The sequence below is a fragment of the Rhipicephalus microplus genome, chromosome 3 (genome assembly GCF_043290135.1).
Source record: "Rhipicephalus microplus isolate Deutch F79 chromosome 3, USDA_Rmic, whole genome shotgun sequence".
Taxonomy (NCBI): domain Eukaryota; kingdom Metazoa; phylum Arthropoda; class Arachnida; order Ixodida; family Ixodidae; genus Rhipicephalus; species Rhipicephalus microplus.
The window spans coordinates 109,895,532-109,919,677 of NC_134702.1; the positions used below are offsets into that span (position 1 = coordinate 109,895,532).

The following is a 24,146-nucleotide window of genomic DNA, read 5'->3' on the forward strand; positions in this document are numbered from 1 at the left end:
TGGTGGACGCAACAAAAAAGAGAATTGTAGCTCACTTGAACCGCTGTGGAATGCGGAGTCGATGAAGGACGGATCCCAACATAAAACGCAATGGTCGTTTATTAATGTGGTAGCAGCAGCAGGGCAAGCATGCCGATGCTGCGCTCGTGCTGTTAAAGAAACAATCAATCTTCCTTTGAGCTTGCAGCCCAGTTGTGTAGGCGCCACCGGTGACCAGGTGTCGAGTCGAGGTGAGCCGTCCATCGATGTCGCCGATGCGGCGCGCAAGCTCTGTGGTGTTTAGTGGTGTGGTGACGGCTTGGATGGTGGGTGACCACTGCGGCAAGAAGACCTCGATGACGCAATCAGCGATCTCCCTCAGTTCGTCGAGAGGTAGCCTGACCTGAACCTGCAGAATTGCCTGGACGTGCGGGGGGGGGGGAGTCATTGGAGCCAAAGTGATCGCAGGAATGAATCCTGGACCATGTCGCCCGGGAACGCATGAATGTGTCGCTAGAGCTGCGAAGGTTTGCGCTCAGCAAGCTCTGCGTACTCCAGTTGCATCTTCTGTTCTTCCGAGATCGACAAGTGGCGAATGAGTTCGGTCTTGATGTATTCGTACCGGTTGGTCACCGGTGGGTCGACGAGGATATCGCGGACCTCGCTGGCGAATCGGGCGTTCAAGTGGGCAACGACGTAATTGCAACGGGCCTGGTCCTGCGTGATGCGCGCCACAGAAAACTGGGCCTCCACTTAAATGAACCATACGTCGGCCGCTTCCGCCGAAAACGGCGGAAGCTTGACGGTGACGTGACGTTCAGTCGGGTGCGATATGAAGGTAATCGCGCGAGCGTCGACCAAGAGCGAGAACAGCGCCGCCACCCAGAATTCTTTTTTCAGGAGAGGGAAACAGTAGGCAAGCTTCCCTCATTCTTTTTGCTGTTCCTGAAGCTGCGGCCACTCCCGTCCGAGGAAGGTGTTTTTTATTTTTTTTCTTTACTGGCTTCCGGTAATAGAAGGGGATGGTATTTCATGCAACGCATTCTTCGCTATTATCAGTAATCGGACGGCATGAAGGCTGCATTTAGCGTGTGCATTACGTCACTACTGCCGTGGCAAACACTGCCCGTGATGACTACATAAGGTGCGGGCTCTCTTCAGTTTTAATTTTGCTTTTTGTCTCGCAGAGTCGCGTATTTGACAAAAAATATAGAAATAAGGATTGCTTCAAACATGACTTATTTTTGGTTCACAGTCGTCGAGAAGTTTGAGGGACTCAGAGCATCGCGATTTTTGGACGAAAGAGCATTACTTATTTTATATCATCATAACAAAGGAACATCTCAAAATGAGATGTTTTTTTTTGCAGACACTACAGAAATAATATCAAATATTCTTTATTGAAGACGAAAAAACTCGGGGGTCTCTCTAAGCTCACTGTTACAGTACATTTAGTACTTACAACTTAATCAATACTTCGATACGCCGCCCGATCTCTCCTTCACGTCGTTTAGCCTTTTCGGGATAGAAGCAAACAGAGATTTCACCAAATCAGGGTCTTGTCTGAGAGCATTTCACTCCATCTCAACATGTTTCCACAAAGTGTCTGCGTCATTGTTTGTCAAATTGGTGCGAGCCAATCGTGCCTTCATTAGTCCCCAAACATTCTCGATGACATTGAGGTCGGGGCTTTTAGGAGGCCAGCAGAGCTGTGCAATGCCAGAAGCATTTAAATTTTCTTGCACTGTGGATGCATTGTGAACAGGGCAGCCATCGTGTTGGAAACAAAAGCATCCGTCAGGAAACGGTCCATAGATGGTGAAAGGTAAGAGAACATCGACCATCGTCGAACATCGTCGAACATTGTAGACTTCGGCCGTAAGTCTTCCGATGATGCGGAAGAGCGGACCCAGACCAGCATATGTTATTGCGCCCCAGAGGTTGATCGATACACGCCCGCTTGCACCGACACTGCGAATGTTTTCATGCTCGTATACCTGCAATAAAAGCGATAAATCCGTTTTCTACGCACAGCATTCAGAGCGTGGTAACAATGTAAAAACCCTTTCTTCGAGCCACAAAAATGGCATAGTGGGTCAGAGAAAAATGTGAGTTACTGACTAGTGGAAATGGCGAAATGGGCCGAACATGAAATGAGAGAGAAGGATAATCAAATGTAATTAATGGTAGCAGAGTGGATTGCAAGAAAACGCAAGCACAGATCAGCACAGCAGAAAATCAGTTCGACGGATGAGATTAAGAAGCTCGAGTGAATTTTGGGACCATGGCCGGCAACAGGATCGGGTTATGTAGAGTAGTATGGGAGAGACCTTTGCTGCAGTTAGGTTAGTCAGGGTGATGCTGCTGCGGATTATGATTATGAGTATGCTCCTGAACCTAAGAGCGGTGCCGAACCACTGTCTGTGGGAAATGATACACAAGCAATATAAACCTCACCGTCTGCCGCGGACTCTCCAAACACGAAGTCGCTGGTTCCAGCAAGAGGTGAACGTCGATTGATCACTGAAGCTGACCTGCTGCCAGTCTTCAGCCCTCCAATGTTTGTGCTGACGCACGAAGTCCAAACGTTTCCTTCGATGTTCACCGGTCAAAAGCGGCTTTCTAGCCGCCATGTGGCTTTTCAGACCGGCAGCACGAAGTTTTCTTCGGACAGCCGAAAGGCTGACGGAAAGGCCAAGTTTTTCTTTAATTTTCTTTGTTGTCGAGAAAGGGTCTTTGACCACGGCAGCTATTATCAAAGCAACTTCCTCCTCAGTTGTTTTTCTAGGCCTCCTTTGTGGTGAGGTGCATCTTCCAAGCGGTTTTCCTGGTACAATGTTCGAAAAATGCGGTTGGTTGTCTTCTGTGGCCGGTTCAGCTTACGGGAAATCTCTCGCTGGGACATAAACCTTCCCAAAGAAATAATTTCACGGCGTTCCTCTAGTGTAAGCCGTGGAGGGATTTTCTTGCGACATGTGGTCTGGGGTCACATCCAGCATTGCAGCATTGACACCCCTTTGCGAAAACGTTTGGCACAATTCTATTGGCTGGTGAAGTCACTATTATAATGCGATGCTTATATTTTGTGCGACATAGCACGTCACTCAAATGAAGGTTGACAAGAGCTTTCCCCCCAACGTTGTTGTCGTGCGGAAAGATAACAGCCTACCAAGTTACGCTTCATCGCAACGAATGGAACACTTAGAATTGAGAGAAGGAGGGGGGGAGGTGTTCGTCAACGGGGTGATTGTTGTAACATAGAACAGCCAACTAGGGAAAGAAGAAATCGAAATCTTGATTTTTATTCTTCCTAAACGTTCCGCTAGGGCCTCTGAATGCTTGGCCGGTCGACGCTCGCGTGATAATCTTCAAATCGCACCCGACTGTACGTTCGTGTCGGCGGAGGCCACAGGAGTGCATGGTGGTGTCCGCTGGAGCAGAGCGTTCTGGGGCGGGGTCTTAGCACGGCTGTGGTTGGGCCTGCAGTTGCTCTTGAAGTTTTGTACTTGTTGGTTAAGAGCGGTGAGGGCTTCTTGCTCGGCCATGACGGTGTGGTTAGTTCGATTTCCGCGTCACCAAATGTGGGATGCACAGTCGCTGGAGGACGGATTTTAACATAAAATGTAACGGTCGTTTATTAACGTGGTAGCAGCAGCAGGGCAAGCATGCCGATGCTGCGCTCGTGCGGTTAGAGAAACAATCTTACTGCGAGCTTGCAGCCCAGTTTTGTAGGCGCCGCCGGTGACGTATGCCTCAGATGATTATCGGCGCTTTGGCTTATCGGACCGTGGTGCGCATTGTGCAGTCGTGTCACGCCGAGCGGAAAGATAGCGAGGTGGAAGGCTGCGTTGAGAGCTGTGCAGGCTGTGTCGCCACACCGTCATTGTCGCATAGATGTTATTGTTATGTTGTTTCTGCGGAAATTATGGAAATTTTACACCGTAGACACCCGTTGCAAATCCGTTCATTATTTGAGTAGAGGAGGAGGGTAAAGATGGCTCCCCCCTCCTACCCTAAATAATCACGTAGGAAATGGGTCATGCCGAGTACTGATTGTAAGCAGTGTCAGGTAACACGTACAAAGAAAAGACAAGAGGGGCGCCGACTGCCTTAAACATGTTCACTGTTTGAAACAGGCGAGGAGAGGGAAAGATAGAAGTCTATCATCCTTTTACAACACCTGCTGCACGTGTGTTTCGCCCTCTAGACCAACTAAGTTCTAGTGCGCACCTCTACAGACTACACAATGTAGAAAAGTGGAGTAAAAGTTTTCAGCGACATGGAACTTTTCGGTTCCGCGCCAAGGTGCGCTCGAGGAGCCAGGCCAGGGCGGCTAGAATTGGGAGGTGTGAAAACCGGCTCTTCCAAGGTAGCTCCCGCTCGCGAGCATGCAGCGGTGGCGCTGTAGTCGGAGGCGCTGCCAGCTTTCTCTGTTGCAATGCACCCGCGATGGTCGTCCCGAGTGTTTCGCCAGTACAAGAGTTTCGTCAAAGTAAATATCAGACAGCAGTTTCGCCAATTATGAATATACGCATCGTTTGCTGAACGAACATTGCAACAGAGCGAAGTTTTCGACGGAGCGTCATTCCGACAGCACTACTGCTTATGTGCTTGGTGAAACCAAACTTGTTCCATTTTTTACAACATTTTTATTTATTTCGTAATACCCTCCGGGCCAAACACATAATGGAGGAGGATGAAACACGAGTTTTGCTCATACAATGTTAATAATAAAAAATAAATAAAAACAAACAAAAAGAATAAAATATAAGCGTTTTGTACGGAATTAAACTGCGTCTTAACAGAGTAAAAAAAGCTTGCTCTAGCGGGAGTGTGGCATCTTTGACAATGTAAGTTTGCCGACATTACTTTGCGCTAACCCGCGATAGATTGTGACAACGTTTACTGCTAAATCTGCCTGGACAGTGCGACTTATCGAGTACAGTTACGCATTACCATTTTCCCAAATGATAGACTTGTGTTACACTTGAGACAGTGTTCTGTAACATGTGTAGAAACTGAGGCCACTTATAGTTCCGTGGCTGTAACAAATTTATTACAGTAAGTCACTGGCGAACGTGTTTTTTTTTACGTGACACATGGCTTCAAGTGTTCAACTTTTTTCTCGCTTTCTGCTTGGTTCAGACCCTTTAAAAAGAAATGAACTCTCGTCACGCAAAACAATCTGACCACTGCTTTCGTCAAATCTTTGCGACATTGAATACAGCCAATTTCTGAGACTTCACTGCTTACAGATCGCAGAAGACTGGCTACTATCTTCGAATACAGGCGCACTGTGCTAAACACATGCGTCAACTTGGATTCCACAGTCTGTACCGGGTAGTACAGACTCTTGCAGGTACAGGAGTCCCCCTAGATCCCAATCTGTAGTCGCCTGACCTGGCAGCTCTCCTGCAGTGCTGTCTCTAGGCACGATGCAAGCAATTTCGCAAATTGTACAGGCCAAAGTCAGAATGCGTTTTCTGGCCACATAGCCCGAAATATAGTGGACAAGTCGAGCATCGCTGTGTTGCTCGATGTAGTCTGCAACTACTTCAGAGGTATCCATGGGGGTCTCAGAGTCATCTTCACATTCATTTTTTTGAAGTCCCTGCTCTATTGTTTGAAGAGACTCCAAAAGTCTTGGCGACACATTTCCTGTAGGGCTTTTCGCTAGGCTATATAGAAGGTCATGCACCTGCATGTGTGAAAATTTCCATAAGCAGTTTGGCACAGGTTTTCTTTATTCATTGAAAAGAAAATATATATATATATATATATATATATATATATATATATATATAAGGGAAAGAAGTGTATACCTAAGGGCTCGTTTTTCCGTGTTTTGACACAGTATTAATGAGATCTAACAAACAGTAATGCCAAGGAATGTATAGGGGAAGTTATTAGAACCAATGGAATGTAATTAGGAAGAAAGAGAAGTGGGTGAAAAAATAACCAGCCGTGAAAAGAAATCGAACATACGACCTTCGAATAACACATTCGAGAGCATCGAACGTGTTATTCGAAGGTCGTAGGTTCGATTCCTGCTCACGGATGGTTATTTTTTCACCCACTTTTTTGTCTTCTTATTTACATTCCATTGGTTCTAATAACTTCCCATATGCGAGAGGAGATAGCTGCTAGCCTTACTAATTAAATCATTAGCATCTGTTGGTGAAACATTTATTGCGGATAAGCTGAAACAAAGTATGCAAATGCAGAATGTCATTCCAAAAAACAAACCCTCAGGGCACGAGACATGCTTGCAATAAAACGGCATCGGGGATACTGAACAAAAATGTGAAAAACTGATTAAAAAATAAAGATTATATACTCACAAAACACCTCCTGTTCAGATAAGCAGCTTATTTTACGTGCTTTTGACAGCTAGCTGGATGTTTGTGGATTGTCAGTGCGTGAGCCGTGCCGACGTGTTCTCCCAGGCGCGTGCAGGGTGCACATGCTTTTGCCCTCTACTTCCTTCTCTCAGCCTCTCCTTTCATGCGAGTCTTTGCCCATCCACAATAGCGCTGCTACTTAATCCAAGTATGGAGCGTTGTTCGCTGCCGTCACTGTTCTGGAAACCGCAGTGGCAGACGAGGACGACGGCTGGCGTTGTTGGGACGCCTGTTTGCGGCGAGTGTAACGTCACCTCCTCTAGTTTACAGGGTGAGCGCTGGCCGTGGTGGTTTCTGAAAAACTCATTACATTCATTATTTCGCGCTTGTCGCTGCCTGAAAGAAAAGGTTGTGGCTATCGATTTCAACGCCCAGTCTTTCAATCTGGCTGAAGGTAGTGGCGGCAAAAACTTTCTTCCCAATCGCATCAAAAGCGCACGTCGTGGCTCAGTATTAAGTCTTCTTGCGCCTAATGTTGAGTTGATATTTATTACTCATTTTATTGACCATACGCGCAACAATGATGCATACATACAGGTGGTGAATAGCCCGAGCTAGTTGCCTCTCACCCACTACTGCTTAAGCGATGATGAATACCCCATGAGCTCTGGTGGTCGCTGGGGCCGATTGTTTGACACAAAGCGTTTTTCTTTTTTTTTTTGAAGACTCCAAACTAACTTCGGTGAAACATCAGCCTCTGAAAAGCGCTGGTATGAGGTTCACATGACGCGAATGAATGCTTTCAAAGAATGCAAAAAATACGAGACTGCTGTCCGGAATCATCCATAAACGTTGTATGAAAAATTGAAATGCAGCACAAAGCTTTCTTAGAGATTAAAGGCAAACATGGCTTGAAACATGAGATGACTTCCCGTTTTTTGTTGATAGATTCTACAAAAATTTGCGGTTGTTGACTCGTTAGGTGATTAACTCGGGTACTGAGGTTAATCGATGAGTACTCGGAAAATAGGTTTATGGCCCATAACCTAACCCAGCGAAGCTCGATAACAAACTACAAACTGAGCAATGCAGTTTTAAAGCGTGAGAGATGCTGAACAAAGCAGCATACTATTCAGACCTACCACCACCACAATTTAAAAAAGACAGGTTATCATAATTCGAATTCATAGATTCATTAAATCAGTAAATTTAGTACACGGCAACACAGTGGCTAGCCAATAATCAAAAGCTTGTAATGTTGCGACGGGATAAATAAAAAAAACGGCAGTAATATAAACATAATAACAGTACTTAGCGTAAAAGTTTGTCTACCCTTAACATCACATAGTAAAGCTTGATAGCGAATAACAAAAAATGCAGCAGTTTTAAAACGAGAGAGACGCGGGCTAAAATCTGCTAATTAATAAAACCCACCTCCACCACCTTCACCACCATTTATAAACACACGTTATACTAATGCTGATTTATAGATTTAATAGGTTAGCAAATTTGGAAAGTCGAAACACTAGCTAGCTAAACATGAAAAGCTTGTAAATTTCTGAAGAGCGAATTACAAAGGGCAGTACGATAAAAATACTGACGGTGTTGACAGATAAGTTGTATCTATCATCAGCTCAAGGCAGTAACTTTAGATAGCGAAAGACAAGTTAAACGCAGCATCTTTGAAACGCGAGAGACGCAGGCTAAAACCACTTGCTAATAAAACCTACTACCGCTACCTTCAACAGCATTTAAAAACACAGGCACGAATCGATAGATACATTAAATAAGTAAATTTGAAAAATTGCAACACAGCAGCTAGCCGAACACCTAACCCCCGTCTTTTAGAACGTCCTTTCGCTCAACGCTTCACCTCGACTTGAAAAAAAAAAGTAGGTGGGAGCACCATCTTTAGGCGGAGCAAGTCACTGAGTATCATCGACAGTCTGGAGCCATTCTCGAGAACCACAGCGCAATGTTCAGTTGAGCAGCGACGCTGTGCTCAACGTTGTCAAGTGACGGATGAAATTCTAGTCGAGGAGCGTTTGTGAATGCGGGGGTATAGCTGCTAATATGGCGAAAGAATAAATAGAAAAGCGCGTTAATATTAGCATAGTAACCAAACTTACAGAAAAGGTTTATCTATCCGCAATCATACACAGTAAGGCTCCAAAGTGAATAACGAATAAATGCAGTAGTCTCAAAACTGGAGAAATGCAGACTAAACCCGCTTGCTAATAAAAGCCACCTTCACTTCCCTTTAAAAGCACACGTTTTACTGACTACATTACGATAAAAATACTAACAATATTTACAGAGCATGTACATCTATTACCAGTCCAAGGCAGTGAATCTGGCTTGCGCAAAACGAGTTAGACGCTGTATTTTAAAACTAGAAAAACACAGGATATGCCTGCTCACTATTAACACTCCCTGCCACCACCTTTACTTTCAATAATATATAGGTTCTCTTAATGCGAAATCATAACTCCATGAAAATGAGTTAATCGGCAATTTCGAACAACAGTGACACAACCGCCAGTTAAGCATGAAAAACTTGTACCTTGGCTAAGGGGGATGGCGAACAAGATTTTCACGGATGATGCATAAATCATTTGCCTAATACAACAAAGGTTGATAATAAACAAAATTACATTTTTTAATGGGGAGAAACGCAGGACAAGCCTGCTTATTATTAAAACCCGCCACCACCACCTTCACCACCATATGAAAAGTATGTTATACAAATGGAAAGTAATAAGTTATTGGAAATGAGAAAATAACTGAAAAAGCACCACAATTTGTCGCTTAACATTAAGAACTTCTATTGTGGCCAATGACCAGCTAAAAAAGTGCATCACTCTACCAATAGTAACTAACAGAATTGAGCTAATAATAACCGACAGCAGCAAACGCCGATAGCACACCAGTTTAAAAGCAAATGAGACCCAGGATAAGCGCGCGGATTGTTATGATCTGTCACCATATACACAAAAAAGTTAACCTGAATGACATTGTGTAATTGATTAGAGCTGCCTAATTTGAAAAGGAAAAACGTTCATGTGAAGTTCGTACACTACATAACCACTATCGCAAAGAAACTCCAGGTGACATTATAGCTGCGCTGAATGACAAAACAATGCATCAGCACAGGGTGGACACTCACCGTGGCTTCGTTCTTTAGTGCTACATCATGTCACACGCACCTACCCTGCAGCGTAAGAAAGGTTAACATACCTCCCAGTTGTGCCTGATCTTGCGGGCCCTCGCCAGCAAGGCCCGCAGAAGCAGTCGCTTGCGGAGGTCCACGATCTTCATTTCGGCAAGCTTCCTCTCGGCCAGGCGCTCCACGTCGTTCACGTTCAGCGACATCCCGCGGACCGCACAGAACCTGCGAAAAAGAAGACGTGTCTCAGCCGAACACAGAAAACAACCGAACAGCTCCGCGGACAGCCACAGAATGACGGCTATTCCGACTCTGAAATCGCGTCTTGGTTACTTTCTTTCCCAGTGGGAGAGGGCGTAGGACCGACCAAGAAGAATCGGTGGGGCTATATTCTTTATATCGGTGGAGACCTGGTAACGCCTTTGCAGCTGGTCATATGCAGCTGCGCCCTAACCCCCTCCACCCACCCCCTTTTTTTTTGAGGTGACGCACGCTGGTATGGGCATGAAAGGGTTGCTTGCCAGTGTGCGCCCTACGTGCCTGAAGGCTTAGCAGGCTTCAGACAATGACCATATCTCGGCTCCATCATCAAAACCAGGCAGCTTGAACATGTCTATCTATTCATAGCTTTCACGTGACTTCACAGACTGGTACCCAAGCTGCGAAGCCACCGTGACCTCTTTATCTCATTAGAGCGTGTCAATGCAGGCTCCCCACGTTCTGTTGTGCCTATTTCATGGAGTGTTTGCCAGCCATGCCAAAGGAGACGACAAAGTGTCGTGAAGGTTTGGGTATGAAATATTCCTGGGCGCACTGGCACTAATCCGATGTTGAGCCGTCACCATTTCTTGCTCCGCGTGTTCGAGCAAGAGTTCACATAGCGCCTAAACTAAAATGCCTAAATTTTTCTATTTTACCTAAGTACCGACAACTGCCTCCTCTCTAGGTCCTTTGTGACACGCAGCCAGCGTCTGCCGCCATTTTCTTCCTAACTCGAAAGATTTGCAAAGGCACATTAGCCACGCATATTCCAGCGGACGCGTTTTTTCCCTCTCATCAGTGCCCCGTCGTTAGTGAGCGAGGGGACTTGTGTCAACAGGTGCTGGCACAGCGTGAGGAAAAACATGTCTGCCGAAAAACAGCGCTAACCAATGAGATTCGTCGATTGCGCTTCAATGGTTGTCGGAGCTCGAGAAAGAACAGATAAAAATATAGGGAGTTCAGCTTGAGCCTTCTGGTACCCGACTACAGTGTACTAGAAGAGGGCAGTGGGCTTACTCCGCCGCTCCTCTGACGCAGTTGGTGTCGCATAGGAGAGGTGGCGCCACAGGCATCTTCGATGGAAGCTTCGCCTGCAGAAGCTGCTCGCCGCTGGCCGCTCGTACGAGTTGCGACGCGCGTTTCTTCGATATTTATAATAAACTTGCTTGTATTAACTTCCCTTTGACTGTAATGAGAGCGTATGTTGCTCTCGGTTCGCCATTATTTTCTTTTTTTTGCGATAGATTTGCCGAAAGTCAGTGCAATGGCAGCTTATGCAGATATGCTTGCTCCTTTCTAGTGCGACGCAGTTAATGCTTTTTTTTTCTTGGGGGCGGGGGAGCTTGAGTTCTTTGCACATTTTGACAAGCACTACATTTGTGCAGGCCACATCGTATTTTCCCCGATATAACACCTCGCTCGCTTCCAAGCCGAGCTTTAACATGCAGGCGTGCTGGCTGAGTTTGTGCCTTTGCTATGATGAAATGAAATTGTAGCTGAAATATCTTTTGTTCTAATTCGGTTGTTGCACATGGCACAGTAGTTTTCTCGGGGTTTTTAATAACTATAATTACGCAGTTACACATCTGTTAGGCCTATGTACAAGCTTCTGTTCCGGGCATGAAGCTCTTATTTTCAAAACTGAAGCACAATATTCAACCACTGATTTACACACTTTATTCACTTCATGTGCAACGGCTCAGCTTCAGCTGCTTGGCCCTCTGCCGCTTTCCTCCTTTGTCACTGTTCAGTCCTTTCACATAAAAATGAAGACGTGTGACAACGTAAAAACTAATTACTTTCGCTGTGAGAGTAGCTGCATGCACACTGCAACCAATTTCGATGGAAAGTCTGTGCTGAACAACTGCCAGCATGTCCATAATGCTGTCAGAGTGCAGCTCGCTCTGGCAGAAACAATCTGTGAAGATATCTTCGACCTTTTTCACAAAGCCGTACAGCTGACTAGAGGGATGGAGGAGGCCTCCTCGGTATCCTCGGTCACAATAGTTTGTTAGCCGAGCAAGCTGAAAACTTTCACCAGGTGAGGTCACGGTGAGCAGCTTGACGCAATCTTGGCATTTTGTTTTAGCATTGACAATGCATTTTCGTGCAACATAGCCCGAAATATGGTAAATGAGCCTGGAGTCGCTTCTGACCACGTGCTGGTTATGGTCACTTGAAGCCTGGGGGCCAGCATTATGCTGGTGTACCATGATTTTTTTTTTGTTTTCTCTTCAGCTGCAGTGGCAGCAGCAGTTTGACAGCACTCCTCTCTATCAGTTGATGATTCGAGCGAGTCAACTTCCAGCAAGGAGGCCAGGGTACCTCCTCGCAGTTTCCATTGCTAACAGACCTAACCAGACCATAAAATGAGAGGCAATTCACAGTGATTAGGAACTGTGTTGGAGTCGGGTGATCGTTATTGCCAGAAGCTTGTCTTACAATTCCGAAGAAATTCTCGAGTGGGTCCTGGCTGGTCCTTGATGTCATTAGGTACTTGTATCCAACCTTGGATGTTGAGTAGGCAAGCAACTCGAGAGTGCTTGAAATGGTGACACGCAAGCCGGCTGCTGTGGAGTCACTTAAAAATCCACCAGTTCCTTTGGCATGCCTTTCCCACTGATCAAGGTACGACAGGAAGTGCTTCAGGGTTTCTTCTTTCAAGGAGCCTGGCCGGAGAGCTTCAGCAGCATACCGTGATGTGATCACTGATATCAACTGGCTCACCTTGCTGAAAAAATAGAATAAAACAATATTGCTTGAATTCTTGTTGACATGGCCTCTCGGATTACAGCCACCATCATGCAGTCGGGCAAAAAACTGCAAACTCCTTCATTTTCACTTCAAGGAATGTTTACTAAAAACATTCTATAAGCTGGCTGGCAGGGAGATTGGTTAGTCTGGGGCACGGTGTTGTCTGGGGTGAAGGCCTCGTCAGGAGACATACGGGTCATCTTTTGCCTAAGCTCAAGGACATAATTCACATTGTGTATTTATGTCTAAAATAACGAAGTGAATTGAATTAAATAGCGGTACAGTTACCTGAAGAATTCCTGGGTGGCATTGATGGTTCCAAATATCTTGTCCAGCTCATTCCTGTAGAGGTGGAAAGCCTGGAGGACTCTCGCACCGAACAGTTGAAACGCGATGCTCACTCTCATTTTTTCAAAGCCATTTGGATTGAGATGGCACTCGGTGATTCCGGGCATAGCCTTGAGGGTCACATTATTGGCATCAATCTTGTAGGCTTCCCTTACCGGCTGAATGCTGACCTGAAATATGATTCCAAGACAAAACCAGACATTTGTTGCGATGCGTACTAGTTGCAGCAAAAATGTAAATGAGCCTGCAAAATGTTCGTTGATACCCTCCAGGTTAACTTTCCCTAAATAAATAAAGCCCCACGCACAATGTAAACCCTCCAATGATCGACAAGCAACAGGAAAAGTAACTGCCATTTAGGCAAATGGTCCCTACTGCAAAACGAATTTTCGAGAGGAATGAACAAATCATATTGCATTGTACTGTTAAATGAATAGCTCGACACTGAAAAACTAGGCAAAATATGCAGTTATTAAAAGAGGCGATACATGTTACACATGCAGAAACTTACATGACCAGCTGGGGTGTTGAAGCCGCTCTTCAACAGGGAGTTCCGGAGGCATTTGATTAGATGAGGAAAGTCTGAGTTGAAGAACAAGTGCCGCCTTGGGTCAGAAGGGTGCTGGACCTTGCACTTATTCAAACTAGCAGTTGCATGTATTCCCATCATCCTCCACATCTTTCGATTCCAGCTTGCCCCATCAGTTGTTATGAAATCGACAAAGAGCCCACTTTTTTCTGCTAGTATTGTGGCCTCTACAACAACCTTGGCGAGAATATCTGCTTTCATGTTGCCATTCGTTGCGAAGCACCCTATGACCTGACTCCATTTTCCTTGGAATGGAACAAAAAGTACCACCATACCATGGTCAGATGGAGTGCTCTTGTCCTTTTGTGTGGTAAATGGGCCCAAGTCTACAAAGCCTTCAATTGTACCACTGCTCCTAACAGACAAGCTCTCAGAAAGTTTCAGCTCATCGATGAGCAATCCCCCGTGCCTCTTGCTGACGTCGAGCTCCGCTGTTTTACTATTCAATTTCTTCAGGATTTTCTCATTGAAGCCAAAAAGTGTACGGTAAACAGATACATAACGTTTCAGAGTTGATTTGCTTGGCAGGGCAAGAATTTTGTTTTTACGCAAGTGTTCGTACAAGCGGGGACCCTTCATCTTCATTATGATGCAGTCGAGAAGCCAGCTCTTGCTGTATCGAAGACCATTAGGTTTCACTTTAGCTGCTGCAAAGCAGTGTTTAACAGCTTCTTGCTGATGGGTAGGTAGGCTCCCAATCTGTTCCTGGAGAACATCTGCATTTTTTGCTGCAGCTTGCTGTTGCAGTTTCGCAAGGCTCTCCCTTGTATCAGAGAGACGGGTGTAAAGGCGCTTATTTCTTCTTACTGCTGTTTTAAGTTTCTGGGCAATGTTGAGGCGTGCCTTTGTGTTCCTACGCTGCACTCGGCTTCGGCGTGTCAACAAAGCTCGCCTTAGGTACCGACAGGAGACGCATGGCGTTCCTGAAAAAGACACGAAAGCATGGTAATGCACAGCCTCTTCTACGCTAACAGTGTGATGTGTCGTTGTTCAAAAATAAAGAGTGATAATTACCTTCTTTAGGCACCTGGCCTAGGCACTTCCTGCTGAAGTACAGTCCTTGGCGCGTCAACACGTGGTCCCTAAGCTTAGTTGTGAAGAGAGCTTCATCATAGTCCTCGAGCCTCATTGCACCCGCACATAGCTGCATCCGGTCAGTCTTTCGCAACTCGTCCTCGGCCTCCGTTTTTGTATGCACCGGCCCTTCCTTTATCAAAACGCCTCTAGCAAGCACTTTGCAGTATGCGGCACATTGCGACTCTGAAAACATTACCACCTTCTCGGAGAGCACTTCGGCATTAGTGGTCAACGCGGCCGTGCAGTATACAACACCGGCATGGCCAGGGAAACTGTGCTTACTCCAGTATAGTGAAGGCACTTCTAGGTTGAAGTAAAACTGATTCACATTGGCAGATGGTGGAGATGTATACGCTTGTGGACATTCTTTACAGCCTGCATCAACAGCGTCGTCGGTGTGTGCAAACGGCCCAGACACCGCATTGTCGGAAGGACAGAATGCGGGCTTTAATTGCCCGTCTGAAGATTCCGATCGTTTCCTCTTACGAGCGGTCCTCTCTTGTGTCGGCTTTTCACTAAGGTAAGCTGGCAGATTGGGTAGAAGCGTCGGCACAGCATCAGCGCGGAGAATGGGTCTCCCGCGAGGCATCCGCACTTCTTTTCCCTCAATAATATGCACATAGTCTCTGAGCACATAACGCGGCTCGAAGTGGAGCTCGTACACTGCGCTGGTGTCTTCCAGGGGCTTGTCCGCTCTGCGCAGGTTCTTCTCCCATTGTTTACGCCTGTTCTCATCCTTCGGGACGCCAAACGACGACAGCTTCGGCCCACCCTTCACGAACACATAGCCTGTTTGCCACCCAGGCGCGTAGCAGTGGTTTTCAGTCAGTCAGTCAGTTTATTTTCCTTAAAGACCCCCAATGGGGGTATTACATAAGGGGTGGGAATAATATTTAACAAACGTAATCAATACATGGGTTTCAACTATATACATTTCTTCATATTACAAGGAAATATGCATGTACAATAAATAACACACGTAACCAACATGTAATTCAAAAAAGCACTTAAAGGTTATTTGTTAGAAGATGGTCAGTGACATGTTGTGCAAAAGAAGATGGACATATTATGTCGACAATGGAAAAAGGGAGGTCGTTCCAGTCTTTTGCTGTGCGGGAAAAAAATGACGCGAGAAATGTTGATGTTCGAGCGCGCATTAATGAAACCTGCTGCGTGTGGCTTGTCCTGGCTGATATGCGTGTTGCGGGTTTGATGTAAGATGGTTGATGCAGGATTGAACTGTGAAAAAATTTATGGTAAAGACAAAGAGAAGAAATGCGCCGACGAAGAGCGAGCGATGGAAGATTGGATAGTAATTTTAGTGATGTGACGCTGATGTCGTATGAATACGAAGAATGAATGAAGCGAGCTGCACGGTTTTGAACTGATTCTAGAGCGCAGATGAGGTATGCTTGGTGCGGGTCCCAGATGGCGGATGCGTATTCCAATTTCGGTCGCACTAGTGATGTGTAGGCAAGTAATCTTACTTGCATTGGAGCACTTTTGAGGTGACGTTTTAAAAAGCCTAAGGTTTTGTTAGACGATGAAATGATGTTTTGGACATGCGTACGCCAGATCAGATCGCTAGTCACGGTGACACCTAGGTATTTATAAGAGTTAGTCAGTTCTAGGGGTAAGCTGTTGATTGTGTACGGAAACATGAGCGGATTATTGCTACGCGTAAATGACATAGTTTTGCATTTATTTACGTTTAGTGTCATTAACCAAGTGGTACACCATTTCGAAACGTTAGTAAGATCGTTCTCTAAGGTTAACTGGTCAGAGGTGTTTAGTATTGTGCGGTAGACAACGCAGTCATCTGCGAACATACGTATATTACTGGTTACATGCAAAGGTAAGTCGTTAATATAGATTAAAAATAGTAGCGGGCCAAGGACGGAGCCTTGAGGGACACCTGATGTTACTGGGATGGCAGTAGACAGGTGGTTATTTACAGCGACGCGTTGTGATCGATTAGTAAGGAACTCTATTATCCATTTTATGACGGTGGGATGTAAATTTAGTTGGGAAAGTTTAGCGAACAATCGTTGATGAGGCACCTTATCGAATGCTTTAGCATAATCAAGAAAAACGGCATCAGTTTGCACGTTAACGTCGAGGTTATTATGAATGTCATGCAAGAAGGCTGCCAGCTGTGTTTCACACGACAACCCCTTGCGGAAGCCGTGTTGTGAAGGGTGAAAAAAATTATTGCTGTCGAGAAAATTCATTATGTGGGAGTAGATGACATGCTCCATGATCTTGCAGGGGACGCTTGTTAGGGAGATGGGGCGATAGTTAAGTGGAGAGTTTCTATCGCCTGATTTGAAGACCGGAACGACCTTCCCTATCTTCCAGTCACATGGGATGATTCCTGAGGAAAGGGACTGGGAAAATATTAGAGCAAGAAAAAGCGAAGCACTCTCTTTAACATTTTTTAGAATTTTGGAATTGATACCATCCATGCCCGCAGAGGATGACAATTTCATTTTTTCTATTATAGACAATATTCCATTTGCGCAGAAATTGATTGCTGGCATGTCATGATTACAATTAAAGCCAAGTGAAGGTATGCGGGAGTGTATGCTTGGTTCATCAGTAAAAACTGTAGCAAAAGAAGCGTTGAATAGATTCGCACATTCCCCGTCAGTAATAGCTTCACCAGATTCAAGGGTTAGTACAGTGTCACGCGGTTTGTCAGCCTTAAGTGTTTTCCAGAACTGTCTGGGATTAGTCTGCAGTAGCTTGGGTAGGTCTGTGTTATAGAAGAAGTTTTTTGCTTTGCGCAGGGCTAAAAGATAATTGCGGTCAGCCTCATAGTACCTATCCCATACACTCGGTTGACCTGCACGTTTGGCAGATCGGAATAAACGTTTCTTTTTATTTTCAAGGCGTTTTAGATTTTTAGTAAACCAGGGTTTGTTGCAGGTGTTTGTGAAGCTGACTTTAGGTATGAATTTATCGGTTAGCTCCGTCAGTTTACCGATAAAGCGGGTCCAATTCGTATCTACTGTGTGTTGATGTAAAGTTGCTTGGAAAGTGTGGAAGAATGCGCTAAGAGCTTCGTTTATTGTTTCGTAATCCCCTCTGTCATATAGATGGATCGTTTTTTTGTAGGTTTCTCGTTTAAGCGGTTGAAAAGAAAAAGTGGCGTGAATTGTCTTATGGTCACTGATTTCGGGTAGATAGTGAATGCGTGACAGGCTTTCAGGATTGTTGGTTAGTATCAGATCCAGGACACTGGCTGTATCTTGCGATACACGTGTTGGCTCTGTGACTAGTTGGGTCATGTTGAAGTTTAGGCAAATATCAAGAAACGCATTAGCTTCACCTACACCCGTAGATGAATGCACATTGCTGGTGCGCCATTCTATTTGTGGGAAGTTAAAATCACCGAATAAAAGTACGTGCGCGTTTGGATGAGCAGACGTGAGCTGGCACATGGCCTGATTAAGTTGGTTGCTAAACTTGGAACTAGCACGGGGTGGTCGGTAGCAAACGCCCAGTACAACGGACTGAGGATGTGCCTTAATAAGTACCCAGAGCATTTCTAGCTCTGTTTTAATATGTACGACTGAGCAAGATAATTGCTCGTGAACAGCAATGAGTACACCGCCACCACGAGTAGATGCGCGGTTATTCCTGTACAACTGGAAGTTTGGTAATTCTGACAGAACTTCGTCATCACGGATGTCATCAGTTAACCACGTTTCGGTAAGTAATAGCACATTGCTTTCAGAGGATGATACAGTGCTAGATATAAGTTCCCGTTTGGGTAGGAAACTGCGAATGTTAGTGTAAATAACAGAAAGTGAAAGAGTTTTGCTAGTAACCGCAACAGCGGTCGTTTTTTTTCCCCGGTGGCTTGATTGCTACGATAGTTCTTTGACGGTGTTTGATTCGGCGTCGAAAATGTAGCGCTTCTGATTCATGTGCAGTGTTTTGAAGTGCATTGAAAATGGCTTGTTGTTACTTCTCGCAAAAGCAATTAGTTGTTTTCTAGCATTTTGGACTGAGCGTGAGAAGTCTTCACCTATGCCGTAACTTGTCCCCTTAAGCTTGCGACCATTCGATAATATTGCAGTTTTTGTCTTGTGCAGAGCAATCTTCACGATTATGGGCCGGGAGCGTTCAGGTGAATGTCGACCGAGACGATGCGCGCGTTCGATATCTCTTGGTTCTAAGTGAACCTGTAGGTTGTCCCGGCAAAGATTCATTACCAGCCGCTCTGATTCAGAAAATGTTTCAGATGCGGAAGGGTCCGGGATACCGTAAAATATTAGGTTGTTTCGCCTTGAGCGATTTTCAGCGTCATCAATACGGGCTTCTAGTGCAAAGATTCTGCAGGAGGTCTGCTCCGTGTTAACGCGCAGGACTTCTATTTCTTTTCGAAGTGGTACCAGAGACTGATAATGACTTTCAAGGTCTGATAATCTTTTGTTCAGTTCGCCAATTGTTTTATCGGTGTTACCGAGCTGAGACTTCAAGCCCTGTACTTCTGCAATTAGTTGTGTTTGACCTGTAGATAGCTTACGCAATTCAGCAAGAAGGTTCTCAGAGATATTTGAAGGGCCAGGGTTAGTTTCAACATCTCCAGCTAGAATTAGTAGTGCACGAATTACATGGACACACTCGGCAATAATAACCATACAGCAATGCGGGCTTGGCAGCTGTACCAGAAAGTAATTACCAGATCTTTTCGAAAAGACAACGTAGGGCTCACCAACCTGCATAGCGGGAGCGAATTGATTAGTGATCCGTGCAGTGGCACAGACACCAAGCCCACAGCGCTCCGTTGAAGGTCCTTGTTCTTTTATAGGTGTCGGGCTCGTGGATGTCGATGATGATGCAACCGTCCAGGCTTGGTTGAGCTCACCACTTGCCGATATCGCGGCATGGCTTAAGCACTAAAGAACATACCGATTTCTTGAGTGGTGCGTACGGCTCACAGCCGACGGCAAAAACTCGGCGCTACAATGGCCACAGCAATAGCACGTCGCTCGACAACTGCTGCTGCGCAAGAGCTGGCCAGCACTTTCAGCCGCCACGCTCCCCCAAAGTTCTATTGATGGCGATGCCAGCGCCGCCCGGGCGAAGAGAGAAACACACACTGGCGACGTTTGTGGAGCCACCCCACCGCATACCCTCCGCCGGGGAGTAAGCCCACTGCCCTCTTCTAGTACACTGTAACCCGACAGTAACGCCCGCCCACGGTGACGTCAATGAAAACTATAAGGAAAGATGCTACCTTATGGTCCAAATTCAGACCCCTTTGACTATTGTGAAGATGAAAGACAGTGAAGCTGTGAACATGGTCGGACTGGCATATTGCTATTCTGTATGGACCTTTCTCTCGACAAGTGCAGACCCTTAGTGGCGAGCGCCAGAAACAAATGGTGGCTTTTCAGTCGACGCAACAGCGTGAGAGCTCGTGCGTTTCTTTGCACCCTTTGCTTACGAGATATTGGGCCGACAGGTTTCCGAGACACGAGCCACCAAAAATGTTTTGAGGTGGCGCCGGCCGTCAGTGTGGCGGGTGCGCATACACAGAAAGCGGCCGTGGAAAAGGTTATTAGTGTTATTGAGTATACTTAGCCAATAAAGAGCCGTATACTCACAGATCCTGCAATTTTTTGCGCATTACGAACATTATCTAATCAATGGCAGTCTCAAATTTATATCACATAATACGTACGAAAGCCTGATCGTTTGTAAATGCGAAAAAAAATTCATTCTACGTTCAATGAGTGACCCTCCGCTCAAGAACGTAGAAATATCCTGTGAACTCTGCAGATACGAAGAAACCGTTTGGCATATTCTGTGCACCTGTCTGGCGTATGGCATACAGAGACAATCTCTTTGTCATGGTTTCATCAAGTCAGATGACCATCTTGCAGACTGAACGTCGCCGAAGAAGTCTTACAAGCGCAACGATAGCTTTCTGCGACCTACTGGCTTGTTAGAACGACTTAGAGTGGGATTATTCTCGTTTGTTTGTGGGATTGCTATTGTTTTCTTAATTCTTTTCTATCATTGTAATTAATTTTTCTTTCATGCTTTCAACCCCATAACCTCCAACGTCGCTGCAAGGTAGCTTACAGGGCACTACCTTCTGGATAACCTCCATGCCTTTCTCTTCATGTCTGAAGTCAGAAGTAAATATAGTCTTTAACTACATAAGAGTTGCCTAATTGAGAAGTGCACAGCCCGACCCAACAATCAAGAACTGCGTACACGGCACAACCGGTCACACTGGCGGCGCCCTTCGTGGCAGTGAATAGCAAACTGCTTATTCTGTCGTACGCGCTGTGTTCTCAACGCTTCAATTTTTGTTTGTGCAATACAGAGCACGAAGCTCGCTGCTACGGCTGCGTTTCCTCGCGTGAGCGTTTTCTTGTGCTACGCCAGGCCGGATGCCGGAGGAATTTGCTGTTATAACGTTTTAATTTGTTGCTATCGGAATTGCACCTGCGTGCTTGCGGCCTAACTGTCTTTTTTTTCGGCCGCTGCAGTCACCATCGCTGTGTGCGATGAACGAAGCTCTCCTAAGTTCTACTTCTAAATGCGAATGCATTTCTTTGTCGTGCTATGTCAGGTATCCAGCGCTGTCCGCGCGCCGACAGGTGTTCTCTCCGTTCTCACTCCCTCTCTCATAGCAACAGCTGCGGTCACGCGCGCTTAGCCTTTCCCCGAGCAACCGGAGCATGTGGTGCGATAGAATGTAGGAGAGGGTAGCTGCAATGCTTCGCTTCTCCTTCTCTCACTGTTACCTCTCTCCTCTCTGCGCTCCACTTTCCCGTCCGCTCGCGTCTCACGTCTGTCGGGCACTCCGGTACGTTTTTGCGTATACCGGGTTGCCAGAGGGCGTCAAGCCGGATAGCGTTGAAACGAGCGTTTTGCACTTTTAGCCCGTACCGCCAAAAATACGCCCAAAAAACGCCCGCAACGCCTTCGCGGCCGTGGCCGCCGCATTTGCGTATGCACAAAGTAGAAAGTCTTCACGCTTACTGACTAAATCCGAAAAAAAAGAGACAATGCCAATAAATTTTTCGTTCCAAAACAGAAATCTAATGTTTGTTTTCTTTACTTGCGCCATGATTCAAACCTAACTATGAAGAAAACATCAGCATCATGGTGATCGGCATCAGAATCGGCATCACGAGTTGCTACACAAGCGTCATGCGACTCATGCCTACTTTTTTTGCGCTCCTTTGTGGTATCGGTCGCAGCGATCTATCGGTCGGTGATTTGCTGTTGTCGTGTCTACATCAACGATGCCGTACAGTGTGTTTCTGCACCGCGGCGTTATCTCCAGATAAACGGCCTTCTCGATTTGGACGGAATGGACTTCATTACATTCGACCGCTCGTACAGGTTTCAAAAAGGAGACCTTGAAGATTTGATGGAAGCCTTGCTGATTCCCGAAGAGGTCCTGAGCGCTCAAGAGGTTTGAGTTTCTGGTCGCGAGGCGCTGTGCATGACGTTGCGGCGTCTAGCCTACCCTAATCGTCTCTGTGAGCTGGAGCTCTTCTTTAGGAGCTCTTCTTTTAGCTCGGTAATATCAAGTGTGGTGTCTAAAGTTTTACCCCATATAGATTACTATGTCGCCCACCTCCTTGCGGACCTTACAGTGCACAAGTTGCTCAATCTGCAATCACTGGAGCTGTTTTCTCAGGTAAGAAGGCGTGCTGTTGCACTGCATGACTGCCTTTAGCACTATATTTATGCTTCGCCGCCCTACATCTCTATGTTTCGGTAGAGGCCATTAAATCTAATTCGTCATTATGAAGGGACAATAAGGCCCTGACTTCAAAGCAAACCGAGCACATTTAGTCGCCCTTCAACCCCACCAATGTCGTAGCAACATCATCTCCTAAGTAAACACATTTAATATTTTGCCGCAACAATGTAATACGTGAATATATAGTCAATTCCATTAAAATCACCTAGCGTGCTTAAATAAAAGCTCAGGATACATCTCCTTTATTCCCAACACTGTAGAGCAGCATTTTTTTTGTGAACCAGACACCTCCTCCTTCAATATTTTGCCTCCTCATTAACATTACTGCCCCAACAAAAAACCTCACAATGTAGTCAGTGTCGTAACAACTGTACTGTAACAATGCCTTATAGATCAGTTTTTTTCTTGTTGTACCAATGCTATTTGACATATTTCTCAGACTTTCCTGCCCAACGAGACAATTTCTAATTTGATACACAGCTTTGTTTAATCAGTGTTGACAGAAAAACGAGTTCCATTGAAACTAAAAGATATCAATGTTGTGCCGATGAGCAGCCTGCCTTCCAAGGTTACCACCATCGCTTCGTATAATGGGCTGTTCTGTTTCAGCAACCTACTTTTGCATGCAGTTTACTCCATTATTTCAACAGACACAGTACCTGATGCCGACTATCTATTTAAAATGTGTGAGCAATTACTATCAATGAATATTTATAAGGGCAGATTCACATGAACCACTTATCATTGAAAATGTGATAAGCAAAATTCTTCATGTATGTTTCATTGAATGTGTTTCTTCTGTGGTAGAGAGATATGAATTCCTGTCGCAGTGATGCTAAGCATCGAGTTACTGCCAAACGCACGTCCTGTCAGGTACTACACCTTAGGCAGCTTCATTTACTGCGAAAAGTTTAGCTTATACTTATTTTGATCTCGGAACGTCGTGCTATGTGTTGCTTTCTGCAGCTGCCACTTCATTTTTCAGGCTGTGCACAGGAAAGGTGCCCTATTGAAGAATGGCTGGGGATTTATTTACGGAACAGCTAGACGGATTTGTCGACCATCAACTAGACAAGACGACTATTTTTCTGGACACAAACGGTATCATGCTTTGACGTTTCAGGCATTGATGTGCGCAAATGGCATAACCTCTCATTAGGATGGGCCATATCCAGGCCGTCGTCATGATGCTGGTATGTGAACTTTCCTCCAATTTCTCCTGCAAAGTGTGGGGATCTGAGGCGCGCCTGCGACCATTTCGCGGGCCTCCGCCACACGGCCACACCCTTCTGCTTCCCTGCTCTGTTAACACCACGTGGCGATAGATGGCGCCACGTGCGGGCACGGCACGCGGCACGCGTGCGCCGAGGGAGCGCTCTCTTCTCCGTGGTCGGCGCCGGGTAAGCACGTGTTTTCCTTCGTCCGCGTCCCCTTTGGGAATCGCCGGACTGTAGCCTACCTGGGGTGGCCTTGGGCACCTCGGCAGGCGTGTTTACTTGAGTGCTAGCTTCGGTAGCGTACGCCAAGCCCACAGCGGTGCCTAGTGCTTGAAGTGGTCGTACCACAACGAGCCGCACTTGCCGTAGGCCTACGCGTACGAGGTTTGCCCTAACACTCGCGACCAGGCCCATTGGCCATCGTGAGAGTGCGCAGCACAGCCGCGAGGGACCTTTTCCCGACCGGCGTGTCAAAGCTCGTCATTGCCAGCTGCGACGTGCTCGTGGTTTTCCCCTTATTGTGAACGTCCGCGTGCGGGTGCCTTTGCTACCCGCATCCCGGGAGCGGACGTTGTACTGGTGTTCGGGGTGCCGCCAGAGGCAATAAAGTGTTGTGTACTTTTACATTAGAACACTGTCTATTTGCCGCGCCGCGCTAAACGCCTTATTAGTT

The 24,146-nt window shown here is 46.0% G+C and overlaps 2 protein-coding genes across 2 annotated transcripts; both read right to left on the minus strand.

Moving 5' to 3' along the window:
• Positions 1-492: 492 nt before the first annotated feature.
• On the minus strand, positions 493-14,786 carry LOC119176757 (uncharacterized). The gene is made up of 6 exons (XM_075887984.1): positions 14,453-14,786; positions 13,361-14,361; positions 12,790-13,019; positions 12,245-12,478; positions 9,558-9,711; positions 493-696 (listed from the first exon to the last, which is right to left on the minus strand). Exons 1-6 carry the CDS (start codon positions 14,706-14,708, stop codon positions 493-495), a joined length of 2,079 nt encoding a protein of 692 aa, XP_075744099.1. The 5' UTR covers positions 14,709-14,786.
• A 3,591-nt stretch (positions 14,787-18,377) lies between these two features.
• Positions 18,378-19,382, minus strand: LOC119186163 (uncharacterized). The gene has a single exon (XM_037434885.2). The coding sequence runs from the start codon at positions 19,246-19,248 to the stop codon at positions 18,388-18,390; it is 861 nt and encodes a 286-aa protein (XP_037290782.1). The 5' UTR covers positions 19,249-19,382; the 3' UTR covers positions 18,378-18,387.
• Positions 19,383-24,146: the final 4,764 nt, after the last annotated feature.